Here is a 13,723-nt window from a genome sequence, read left to right on the forward strand (position 1 = left end):
ACAGTTCACATTGAATAGGTAATTGTGAGAAGATACATTTATATATTCTTTATAACAGAAAACATGTTCTTAGCATCATGTTCATTTATCCATGAAAGCCAAGTGTCTCCAGATAATTTATCAAGTATTTAAAAAGTGTCTTGTTGATAGTTTTGTAAAAAATGTAATAAAGAGAACTTTATTAGAAGTTGAGAACATTATCCTGACATGATTTTATTTGAATTTATTATTATTCATTCAGAAACATCCTCATTTTATATATAATACTGTTTTAAGTTTGGGATATATTATGATATCTTGAAATGGGAATTCTAGGTCTTCCTTCATTATTTAAAGATTTTATTCCTGAATCAATGGCATTCCTTCTAATATGTCCTTCATGATTCTTAGTGGTTTCAGTGCCTACTGTCAATTGAAGACATGTTTTCTCAGTTTCCTGATTTCCTCTCTTACTTATACCGACATCTACTTATTTCATCCCATTAGACAACTTCAGACTTAAGAAGGTGGTTCTTGCGACAGCCTGCCTACACAATTTTTGAGGACATTTAGAGTCAGCCATTCAAAAATGTCTTCTATGTGTAAGATGTCTAATTTTACCTTAATGTTCCTTGAATCTGATCTAATGAAATCTTTGTGTTCTCTGCTTGATAAGAAAGACACTCAAGGTCATCTGTGACATGTCTGTGGCTACATGTGTGACTCAGTTCTGCCTCTGCTTTCTGTTCTTGGTATTATTTGACCCAGGGTGACTTGTCTTCATTTTGAAGTAGCTTTCCCCCTTTTGTCTTTTGAGACACTACAGCCCTTGTTCCTCTACTCCCAAAGGCAGAAATACACTACAGGTGTCTTCTGTCATGCACGTGTGTGTGTGTGTGTGTGTGTGTGTGTGTGTGTGTGTGTGTACAGGAGTGTGAAGAGGCTATAAGAGGCTATAAGATTATGCTATGCTGGTTCTGGAGTTATAGGCAAATGTGAGTTGAGTCATGTGTGTGCTCTCTGACTAACTTTTCTACCCCACCTGCCTTTTCTTGTGGGTGTTTTGTTTGTTTGTTTATTTGCTTGCTTGCTTGTTTTGGTTTTTGTTTTGGCTCTGAAAACTTAAATGGTCAGAGATTTTTGGCCTGTTTCTTTCTCATCTATATTTGTTGTACATAAAATAGTGCCTAGCAAACAGTTGAGATTCAAAGAATTTGGGGTGCAACAAACCATTAATAAAAATTTCAGGGCATGGATGAATGAAATGTACAGATTGTATTAAAAGTTATTACACATGATATTGTCAATATCTTTTGGTGGTTTTCTAAAAAGATACTCTTTTATTAGATTTTGTTATTTAAAAAGAAATAACTTAAAAATGACATGGAGGAGGTATTTATTGATAATATTGCTTCTTGTTTGTTATTTTCAGAATTCAATCTCAGGCCTTAAAAAAATTAGAAATTCTAGTCAGTATAATTCTACCAATTTCAGAGACCGAGTTTGACAATTATTAATGAATTTTGAAAGCAGTCTAGTTTCCATTTAAAGTCTAGTGTTTCCATGGTTTTTACATCTGTGGATCTCCCTATTTGTGGTAATATAAGGGATGAAAGGGCTTTATAGAAAATTAAATCCAAATTAATGATGCAATTTCAAAGGACAGGGAATGCATGTGTTTGCAAGCAAGGTTTTATGGAGTTGATAATACATCACACTTTGTGCTTGTGCTCTGCAAAGCCAACAGAAGCAGAGCATGGTGGAGGTTCTGCATTTTCCTTTTGCAATGGCTTCCAGATGATATGTGCTTATTTTATGTGAAAAGATACCACCCCCTGCTGATATAGCAAAATCTATCTGGGATCTGGAAGAAAAACACGAAGCCACATCTTCCTCGTCTCTAAAGTTGAACTAAGACCTAAACTTGTATAACCGGAGTTTAACTGACCATTTGGCTGATTGTGTGTAAAACTGGATAAAGAGCAGCTTGGCTGTTTCCTCATCTGTATTTAGTAAGTATTTAGTAGTGTTAACAGCAACTCCATCCTCTCTCTGTCCCAGAGCACCAGCACATGTGTCCTTACACTGGTGAGAGAGACTGGGAATTGCATGAGGACAAGGATGTGTGGTCTGAAAGTTATACCGTAAATAGAAGGATCTATGTATTTTTAATACAAGAGATGATTTTTTGAAAACACTTTTAATTCAAATATAATTATATCACTTCTCACTTTCCCATTCTTCCCTGCAACCCTTCCAATGTCATGTCTGTCCCTTCACTCTCCAATTAATTTTTTATTAAGTATTTCTCACTGCCCCAGGGTAATCATAGAGTGCCTTTGCCTCTTTCAATTTTCTCATATTTTAGGTTATTAAAAATGTTACCTTTTGTGAAAGAGTTAATGGTATTTAGAGAAAGTTCTGCATAAGTTCAGTCTTCATTTTAGGACCATGCCTGGGTTGTTTCTTTTTTAAATTTAGTTATCTGGGTGGAACACTACTCCTCTAATTCTCCATTGGGACAGTAGCCAGATTTTCATAGTCAAGTGCTAATGTGCATAAGACCAATTTTGCTTACCTCCCAGTGGTGGAACAATACCAAAGCTATTAAACGTATTTTTTTTTCATTTTGTTAAATTTTTAAAGCAGTTTCATATTTGAGGAGCAAGGAATGACTACTTTTAATATCACAGGGTGGGGGATAAATCTGTTTCTTTTTAAATTAAAAATTGGTCTTTTCATCTTTAAGAAATAAACAACAAAGGAAATATAGTTGTGACTGGCCTGTCCATCCTTGTACCAGCGGAGGGAGGCAGAAGGAATTGCATAAGCTTCACACTCCAACGTCAAGCTGCTGTTCACTCTGATCTTCACCTCCTTAGGGGAAAGACCTGGCCCCAGAAGGTCCCCTTTCTTGATTATGGGTGGAACTGCACGAGATGAACATGGAGGAGTTAAGCACTGGTTGATTTAAATACACATCTACCATAGAGATTACAGGAAGCAGCAGTTAACAAGGTGTGAAGAAGATGAGGTGTTTCTTCACAGGCCTTCCATGAATGACCTCAGCTAGCATCACAGGAGACAGGAGTCTTCAGACATATAATATGAATAAAAATATCTGTATCTCTTCATCATTATAAAACTGCTGGAGAGACCAATGTCCTTCACATTTTTATCTGTTCCAGACCCACATGGTCTGTGACCCATAAAATACATTGTATTAACTATGATGGCACCAAGTCAAAGTAAAAATGACAATCAGAAGTATATCCTTTGCTTTAAAGCAACATCAATGACATAAGTAGAAAGGCCTTACAATGTGGCCCCCATTAACGACAGTATGAGTTTTGCCTTTTACTTATAGGTTGGTTACATTGTCATAAGCTGACACTATTGTTGATCTCATCTTGATCTCTGGAGATTACCTGCATGTAATCAACACTCCAGCAGGTAGATAATGAGTGGATCCAGTGGACTCTTTACAAATGGTTTTTGCATATGTGTGATGGTGTGTGTGTGTGTGTCTGTGTGTGTGTGCACATGCACGTGTAGGAACATGTGCACGTGTATGCATTTGTAGTCCCAAGGTGTCTTGTTCAATTACCTCCTACCCTGTATATTGAGGTATAGTCTCTTGCTAAGTCCAAAGCTTAGAGTAACTAGACAGCTTTCTCTGTGCATTTCCTGTCTGCCGTTCAGGCACTGGACCTGCATGTAGGCCTCCATGCCCACTGACATTTACATGAGTTCTAGGCTTCTTAACTCTGATATCAAACATGTTAGTCATGAACCATCTTACCAGCCCTGGCTCTGCACATTTTTAAGAAACTGAGGCCATGGGTATGCTACTTTTTTTTTTTTTTGAGACAGGGTTTCTCTGTGTAGCCCTGGCTATCCTGGAATCCACTCTGTAGACCAGGCTGGCCTTGAACTCAGAGATCCACCTGCCTCTGCCTCCCAGAGTGCTGGGATTATAGGAATGTGCCACCACTGCCCAGCTATGGGTATAGTACTTAATGCAATTTTCATCCTTGATGAGACGAGCTAGATCAGAAAGTGTTTTCAGGGATCCATATATACAATTAGGAAAAATAATGAAAAATGGGATTGAAAAGCTAGACACCTTCAGGAAGAGAAGAGAAAACAAGCTCCTTCGGAACTTACTGTAGACCTTCACTTCATAGTGCTTTATCTTCTCCCCAGCCTCATTAGTGGCCACGCACGAGTACCTCCCAGCATTGTCTTCCTGTGCGTTTAGGATCTGCAGAGTGCGGCCTCCTAAAACATCAAGGAACACCGAAGAGTCTCTGACATCCCAGTGGACATGGGGGGATACGCAGAGTACTAGGATTTTAGTTCTTATTGTAAATATTGCTTCTTATGAATACAACTTAGTGGTAGATATTTGATGCAAAATAAGCCACAATATTTCTTTTGTGCCTTTCAAAAAGTAATGTTCTGGTATTTTAAAATTTAAGATATATATATATCAAAGCATGGGTAGTAAGTTAGAAAGGGACTGTCACAGAACAAAAACACAGGCACTTTGGTGAAGAATAACCTGTGCTTTTTCTACAGTCATAGATGACACAAAAACACCTGGGTTATCTGAGGTCAGTTAATCACCTGGAAGAATGCGAATGTTTCGGGTGGATTCTAAAGGCGCGCCGTCCTTGAACCAGGTGATGGTGGCTGGCGGATAGGAATATGCCTCACAGACTAAGGAAGTGGGGCTGTTAAGGATGACAATGACGTCTTCAGGGCTGCCGTCGCTGTCTACACCAGCAATTGTAGGAGATACTGAAACATTGAAGGTTTTAAGAAACAGACTTAGAAAATTTTTTAGGTCTGGGTTCCTGATTGACCTTGTGTTTACCTGTGTAATCCCAGTTTTTAAGAGTTAAAAAACAATTAATTGTCATTATTCTATATGAAGTCCAGGAGAAACATCATATGCTAAAGGAAGAAGGTAATACACACAAAAGAGATAATGACATAACTGTGGTAATGTAACAGAAACTTATGTGTGTATGTTTCTGTATTAAACTATATCAGTTCTGCCTATAGAAATCTTTCATCTTGTATATGCTACTACTTGATGCTATGCACATCATGACCTATATATCAACTGGTATTTTGGCTGATCTTTCTTGCATATATTCAAGTCTGCATGAGGCCCATTTAGACTACAACCTCTGTTTGAGGTTTCTATTCTATGTGGGAGTATAAGAGTATGTATGAGAGTATTTATGTGCACCCCAAACTATATTGGAGTAGCTATGAAAACAGTTGAACAAATTCAAATTATCTGTATATTTACATACAGTGAATTTAGTGACCCTGTCAGTCGGATTTAGCATAGGTTTTTAAATATTGATAATGAAATGTAATGCATTTAGGTGGGTTACGTGTTGAATCTGAAAAACTTAGAGTTGATTTCAGTGATACGCTTGAGACATAAATATAACTTTGATGCTGTAAGACCAATGCTGATGGTTCAATATATTCAGATGTTTAATCACACTCAGGCCACAGACACGGAAAGAAGCTCTATCTCCAATAAAAGCAGAGAGGCTCAGGGAGGAAGGCACAGGGTCTCAGGCTGAGACTCCCCGTCCACCTGCACGATTTCCCCTTCACCTTGGCATAGTTCAATGTCTGTCTGGATCATTGTTATTCCTTGCACAAAACACTATACCCAGAACATAGTTTACTTCATAGCAATGAAAGAACAAGGTAAAAACAGACTATATACACAAATGCTGGATTCCTCCACATAATGACATTCTATGAAAAAAACAGAGAGACAGAGGCAGAGACACAGAGAGACAGAGAGAGAAACGCTGATCATTCAAGATGTGAAGTGAAGTTCACACCTACCAAACACATTGAGACTGAAGCTTTTGCTTTTGTCGCCAGCGATGTTAGAGGCCAGACATGTGTATCGACCTGTATGTGACACTTGAGCATTGGTGATCTGAAGAAAGCGGCCACCAGACATCATGTGGTGGCCTTCATCTTCCTGGAGAAGCTGACCGTCTTTGTGCCATGTGATCTGTGGCACAGGATTCCCTGTTAAGAAAAAGCCACTTTTTTTTTGAGGCGTCCCAGTATCATATGTCTATAAACGGAAACATCCAAAGAAGGCATTTTCACATAGTTGCTGTTATTTCTGTATCCCAATTTTAAAGTAACGAAGTGGCTATTCTTTCTGAAATTGTGCCATACATAAATCTTTTTAAACATATAGTGATTACACTATGATGAATAAGACATGAAGAATAGAAATCATTTTGAATCTATGTTAGCTTTTATCAGGAAATGACTATAACACTGGGCTCTGTGTTTAAACATGTAAGGCAATTTGTAATTAACTGTAATTAATTATTTTCGCAGTAAGTTTTTTTGAAAGACTGGAGCACATATCATTATCAAAAATATCATAAATTCTTTTCTATTCTTATTAAAACCCTTTCTATTCTTTTACGAGGAAACAGTAGGAAAATAAGGTATTTATTTCAATGAACTTTTTGTGCTATATTGGTATTCTTATTGAGAGTTTAGAAGTATAATTATAATAATTATTTACTCAATATTTGTAGTCAACAGAAAATGCTTTAGGTAGTTGTAAATGGAGATGTGTGTTAAATATTAGTTAAAATTATTCAGATGCCATTTATTAATTTAAAAACTATAAGAGCAAGTCATGTTAGCACAGATGGCTAGAAAGGATGATCCAAACCAGAGAGATTAAACAGAGAACGCTATTGTGTTTAGGCAAAGACAGGGAGGAAGGAGGGAGAGAGGCAGGGAAGCAGGAGGGAAAACTACACACCTTTCCCTTTCCATGCCACACAACCTTCTCTACATGACACTTGTTAATTACCCCATTGCTTCCAGGAAGCAAGAGGGCAGGCAGCAGTCTTCTTCATAGCTGCTTTAAAAAAGTGTTTTCTTATTTCAATTTATTATGCATAAAAGAAATATAAAATAAGACATTTATCAAATCTTTCTTGAGTCTCTCTCTTTCTATAAAATGTTCTTAGCCATTCTCATTGTTCACACATAATTAGAATATCATTTATCTTGTAGATAAAAGAGGGGATTAAAATGCTTTTTCGATATCTTTAAAATATTTTAAAGTATTGTTTTTAAAATTGTTATTATTTGGGGGATTATAATGTAGTTACACTATTTCCCCCTTCCTTTCCTTCCTTCAAAACTCACACAAAACCTTCCTTGCTCTTTTACACAAATCTTTTCACTTTTTTTTTTTTTTTTTTTTTTTTGGTTTTTTGGATTTGGTTTTTTCAAGACAGGGTTTCTCTGTATAATCCTGCCTGTCCTGGGATTCACCCTGTGGACCAGGCTGGCCTTGTACTTAGAAATCTGCCTGCCTCTGCCTCCCAGAGTGCTGGGATTACAGGCATGCGCCACCACCGCCTGGAATCTTTTCACTTTTTTAATGGATATTTTATTTATTTACATTTTAAATGTTATCACCTTTCCTGGTTTCCCCTCTGGAAACCCCCTATCCCATCCTTACTCCCCCTGTTTCTATGAGGGTGCTCCCCCACCCACCCAGACTTCCCCTCCCTGGCATTTCCCTACACTGGGGCATCACGCCTTCCCTCAACTAAGGGCCTCTCTTCCCATTGATGCCTGACAAGGCCATCTTCTGCTACATATTTGGCTGGAGCTATGGGTCCCTCCATGTATACTCTTTGGTTGGTGACTTAGCTCCTGGGAGGTCTGGGGGGTCTGGTTAGTTGATATTGTTGTTCTTCCTATGGGGTTGCAAACCCCTTCAGCAAATCTCTTCATTTTGATTTCATGCAATGGATCATCTGCATGGCTAAAGAGAGTAATATTGGTATTTGAATCTTCCTTTTTTCCTTAGTGCAACTTGCAAACCTGTCCAAGGTGACAGTTTCAATCTTACTCATTCCTCAGCATTAAATAAAATGTCTATCTACTTCTTTAATGTAAAATGTACAAATCCAGGGACAGTGAAGGCTGGCAGAAACACAAGGAAGGAGAGAGGAAATAAAAGCGGTGGGTAAGAAGGAGGTGTATGTGAGTGTGAACCTGGTAAGAAAAGCAGGAAGCAATAAGAAAGCATATTCTTCTTCCCCTCCTTTTCCCTCCTCCCTCCTTTTTTTTTTTTTTTATAATCTTCATTGCATTTGTAAGATTTCCCATTGCTCTTCACCTAGGTACACTACACCAGGATCCAATTTCGAATGCCTATTATGGTGGCTACACTTACCCCTGGCAATTCAGACATACCCCACATGCACACGTGCACAAATGCACACGTGCACATGTGCACACATGCACACATTCTGGCAGCAAGTTCCAGAATTACCAGACCTGACTCCTTACCTCTCACTTCACAAGTCAGTGTAACACTCTGCTTCTCTTTAATCTTTACATCCTCCAGTGCCTTCTCACCCACAATGTGAGGAGGAACTACGACAAACACAGAAAGACATGGGGCAAGTAAGTTACAGCTCTGTCAGCAAGGACTGGGGCCTAAACTTCAGGCAAATTTTATTCGTAGAATGTCAGAGCATTATTTGTGTTTCTGTTTTTCTTTAATCAACTCAAGTTTTCACCTGTACTGTAAAGTTGTTATGAATCACATTTTGATGCATTAACTTGCAATTTAAATAATAAATATGAGTAAAATGTGTGATGGTTATATTTAACTGCTAATTTGACGTTATTTTTAATCCGGTGAAAAAGAGTTGAAATGAAGGACTGTGGATTAGGCTGGCCTGGGGGCATGGCTGTGGAAGACTGTATTGATTATGGTAATTGAAGTGGGAGGACCCACCCTCTCTGGAGAGCACTAGTTCCTGGATTTGTAAGAACAGTCCTGGACTCAGTAAGAAAGTGAAAAACTATGTAAGAGCAACTTTGTAAGAGCAACTCTCTGTAAGAGCAACTCTCTGTAAGAGAGTCTGTGCAAATAAGCATCCAGTCTCTGCTCTCAGCTGTGCACGTAAATAATTTCCAGTTTCTGCTACCTTGACTTCAGGTAATGGGCTGTGACCTCATATGGTGGCTTAAAATACATCCTCTCTCCCCCAACTTACTTTGTTACTTTATCACAGCAAATAAATTACAAATTATAAATTTATAAATTAAACTAAGACAGAATGTGTCCACAAATAAGTATGGTCTCTCATTTTAAGCAATACATAAGGTCTTAGAACACTTCTGAGCTGTTTTGAACTGGCACAAGGCAGTTTGGCGGTTGAAGTGGACTCATTTCCTCCAAATAACTGTAATGCTGAAACCTTGCCAAGAATCACAGTCCGCAGGCCAAAGACCACATAGGTATAAATTCCAGCTGTGAATACATTTTTTACTCTGTGTCCAGAATGCATTGTGGCCAATTGTATTTCCCCTTAGATACTGCAAAGTGCACAAGTACCTAATACTGAAAGTCCAAACATTTTCCTGTCTTCACCAGCTGCATTCCTTACAATACAAGTATACTGGCCAGCATCTTCTGGTCTGGTCTGCATCAACCGCAGCATCCTGCCTCCTAGAAAAAGCAAAGCACCAGATGACTTAAAGATAAATACAGTTCCAGGTGACATCAAGTGAGAAATGGAGTGCTGCCGAGAAGGGAGGTTCTGCTGCTAAGTGTGAAGTGATGGAGTTATAAGGCAGGCATGGTAGTACTATCTACAGCAAAATGCGTGTGGGAGAGGGCAGGTGAAGTCTGATAAAGTTTAGGCAGGTTCTGTGTGCCCTTGGAAGTTACACCAAAGGATTTAGTGTTTGCTGAAGGCGAAGGAAGGAGCTGCAGGCATAAAACAGGATCGTGATCTGATTGGCGCTTTCACAAGTGGGTGTTGACCAGATGCGCAGGAAAAGATGGCGAAATGCATCTGCGAGATAAAATGCGAGTGTCATCAATAGGGCTGTATGGGGTAAAATCCACTCAAGCAGGAGGATAAACCATGAAGATGGACCGACTAGCAGCTGTCAGGTCAGCTTCTTGGAAATCCCAGAATCATTAATGACAGGGTTAGAGTGATCACTCCAGGCACGGGTGCTACAGTGCCTTCCTTGGCTTCTTTCCATATTTTGATTTTCCGTTTTGCTTGAGTAGGAAATGCACATAGACAGAGATGTGCTAAAAGATGGGATTTGGCAGGACATTTTCTTTAAGGGCGAAGATGGAGGAGTCAGCAAATAAGACTAAGCAAAGCCTTTTGAAAAGTTACAGATACAGTGGAGGCGGAGAACGCCAAATGGAAAACCTCAGGGGCAAAAAAGCCACTACTCAGATTTATCAATAGATTTTTAGGCATGTATATTCTTGCTTAGTACCTTGAATTTGTATTAAAAATGCTAATGGATACACATAAGGTTCTCACTTAAATATTCACCTGGATCTTGTTGAAGAGCTACCATCTGCTTTCAGTTTCTATAGTGACAAGCTAACATTGTGTTCATCTAACCAGCAGCTTCCTGTTCTCAATTTATCAGAAGGCACACACACACACACACACACACACACACACACACACACACACCCCAAAACAAAACAAAAACAAACAAAAACAACAACAAAAAACCAAAGCTGATTTCCTGAACTGAATTTTGGTTTCCCCAGCAGAGCAGAGAACATAAACAACATAAACAGGTTTTTGTTTGTATTTTTAAACACTTCTGTGAACTCTAAAAAGATTCACAGGATTTGCCCACTCATTGCCAGCTCAGATTACTGAGTTTGCAATATGGTTCCAGTTGAGGGGTGTTAAAGTGATACAACTTTTATGAGTCACTACTGGGTCCACAACCATCTTTCTTTTCTCTTCACTCCCTGATCCTCTCACGTTATCTCTTTAGAACCTGAAGTGAGTATGATAGCAGTTTATATTTATGTGAAGGCATTTCTTGTCTCTACAGGAATTTATGGCGGTATCTGTTCTTGACAGACAATTCTATGACAACGATAGGGTGGTCACCAGGGTCCTGCTTACAGACGAGCCTCAGGAGGATCTGTCTTAATGGAACAGAAGTCTGCAGCAGAGCAGCAGTGAGCAGGTCACAGGCCATTCATCTGCTTCTCATTTATCCATCACACAAAACACATCCAGATTGTAAAGCTGAACGGGTCCTTTGGCAGTCACAAGGTGAAATACTTTTAATGTGATTTGCTCAGGGATCTCCAGCTGCTGGTCAATCAAAACAAATCTAAGTAGAACCAAACACCACTCCTGTAAATGTAGAAGGAGCCAGCCGACAGCTCTCCGCCATGCTGTTTTTATTTCTGCAATCTTTGATGTTATCACATTTAATAAATTCAAACTTTACAGAACTGAAACTATTTTTGTTAAGAAATGAAGATAATTTTGAGACAAGAAGACAATGTGCTCAGGCTTTTGGTAGCTGGACTATAATCAAATCTTTGCCACTACTCTCCTCTTCATAGGGCCACAGAGATAGAGTCCTGTGAAGTGAAAAGCTCAGAGGACACAGGAAGGGTGCAGGGAGTTACCCAGGATATAGACTGAGTATCAAATACTTTGGCAAGCACAGTATTAATAGCTTAACGTGATTTAAACTCACTTCAGTTTAATAAAAGCCAAAGTATGCTGCCAAGGTTAACCAAGTTGAATAACTTTGTCAAAAGCTAAAGAACAATTGTCCTTTTAGTCTATGTTATAGCTATTATCAAAATAGGCCAATTGTAGATTCCTGAAACATGTCACAAAAGCCCTCTCTCCGAGCTTACATTGACCCATGGGATAAGATAGGCAGGTTTTCTACCAAATTATCAGAAGCTGAACTAGGGATAAGGTCTCAGCACGCAGGGAACTCTTCCTAAAAATGTAAGTACCATTCAGAGTAGTCATGCATCTGCTGACAATTAGTACAAGGGGGATGCTATATATTGCTAATAAGGTGATGCCAACTTATTGTTAACATAGCTTTCTATGTTTTAAATATGTTTCTGTAATGTGATGGGAAGGTGTCATAATAGGTACCCAGATAAGAAGGAAAAATGAAACATCAATAACAGTAAAAATGAAAAACGGAAGAGAAACAGCATTCACACGAAGGTAAACCAGATGATCAGGCTATCCATTGAGAATACCTGAGAGAATCTTCACAGAGCTGCCAAGGCTGACAGGCCAGCCATCCTTTAGCCAGGTTATGGAAGGCAGCGGAATGCCCGAAGCTTCACAGGTCAGGGATACAGAACTCTTTTCCACTACACTGACGTTCTCAGGGACTCCATGGTTCCCAACGATGCTTGGAGGAGCTGTAAGAGAAAACCAAGTGACTGTAAGCCAAACGTAAGGTGGCTGGGACATGGACAACACTAACCCTCAACGGCTTATTTCTATCACGAACCCTTCATTTTCTGGTGAGTAATAAGCAAAAGAAAGGATCATAACAATGTTAACTCTCCAAATAAAAAAGGTACATCATGGCTTTCTGATCTTAATCAGATTTGGAATTGCTATTTCAGCAATGGGGAGCTAGTTTCTGAGTTTGTCATATTTTCTAACAGATTTTTAATATAGATCCACAACCTTCTTATGGACAGGATTCTGAACAGAAATCAGGGGGTTTGGGGCATCTCTGGGATGAACTGGAGATCTGGGAGTGGGGAGGCTCCTGGGAGTCTATGGGGGGCAACTTCTGAGACTTCTAGCAAAGGGGATATGGAGCCTAAAGTAGCCTCCTCCTATAGCCCGAGGGGACTTCAAATATAAAGAGGGGGACACCAACCCACCCACAAAAGCTTTGACCCAAAATTTGTCCTGCCTACAAGATGAGAAGTGATAATGGTGGAGCAAAGATTGAAGGAATGGACACGCAATGACTGGCCCAACTTGAGACCCATTCCATGTGTGAGAGCCAACCCTGACATCATGCTGTGCTTGCAGACAGGAGCCTAGCTTGAGCCTTCTGAGAGGCTTCATTCAGCAGCTGATGGAAGTAGATGCAGAGACCCACAGCCAAACATTAGGCAGAGCTTAGAAGTCACTTGGAAGAGTCGGGGGAAGGGGGTGGATTGAGGGAACTGGAGGGGTCAAGGACACCACAAGAAGACCTACAGAGTCAACTAACTTGGGTCCATGGGGGCTCGCAGAGACTGAATCATCAACCAAAGAGCATGCACAGGCTGGACCTAGACTCCTTACATGCTTGTAGCAGATGTGCAGCTTACTCCCTGATTCTGTTGCCTGTCTTTGGATTCCCTTCCCCACTGGGCTTCCTTGTCCGGGCCTCAGTGGGAGAGGTCGGAGCTTAGTCCTGCTGAGACTAGGTGTCCCAGCTTGGGTTGGGACTTCTCCTCAAAGAAGGAAAAGAGGAAAGAGCAATGGGAGCAGGGGTTTGTCACGGTGGGACTGGGAGGAGAAGAGGGAAAGGGGCTTTGATGGAAAGTAAAAAGGTGAATAGATAAAAAATTTAATGAAAAATAGTTATAATCTTAAAATTAAAACAATTTATCAAAAATATAATAGTCTCTTTCTTTTTATTATGTTCCCTTCATCTTTGGCAAACATGTTGGCCAAAAACATAAGAGATTAACACTAAGCTTCAATCATTTCCTTTTGGTGTGTTATGAGACAATTCGGCTTTGTAAATAATATTGGTCTGGGACTCTTTATGGAGTCAGGCTGGATTTGAACTCATAATCCTCCAAACACAGCCTCAAAAGTTCTGAGATTATAAATATGCACCAGTAGACCTAGCTTTA

At 39.5% G+C, this 13,723-nt stretch overlaps 1 protein-coding gene across 1 annotated transcript in view; it reads right to left on the reverse strand.

Moving 5' to 3' along the window:
• Hmcn1 (hemicentin 1) overlaps window positions 1-13,723 on the reverse strand; it is a 435,972-nt gene that overhangs the window by 110,252 nt on the left and 311,997 nt on the right. Inside the window, exons 46-52 of the mRNA XM_052199882.1 lie at window positions 12,107-12,274; window positions 9,425-9,538; window positions 8,368-8,454; window positions 5,863-6,054; window positions 4,609-4,782; window positions 4,147-4,260; window positions 2,764-2,909 (exon numbers count right to left, since the gene is read on the reverse strand). Of these exons, the coding sequence (XP_052055842.1) occupies window positions 2,764-2,909; window positions 4,147-4,260; window positions 4,609-4,782; window positions 5,863-6,054; window positions 8,368-8,454; window positions 9,425-9,538; window positions 12,107-12,274 (995 nt within the window). The remainder of the gene's footprint in view (window positions 1-2,763; window positions 2,910-4,146; window positions 4,261-4,608; window positions 4,783-5,862; window positions 6,055-8,367; window positions 8,455-9,424; window positions 9,539-12,106; window positions 12,275-13,723) is intronic.

The sequence above is a fragment of the Apodemus sylvaticus genome, chromosome 12 (genome assembly GCF_947179515.1).
Source record: "Apodemus sylvaticus chromosome 12, mApoSyl1.1, whole genome shotgun sequence".
NCBI classification, from domain to species: Eukaryota; Metazoa; Chordata; class Mammalia; order Rodentia; family Muridae; genus Apodemus; species Apodemus sylvaticus.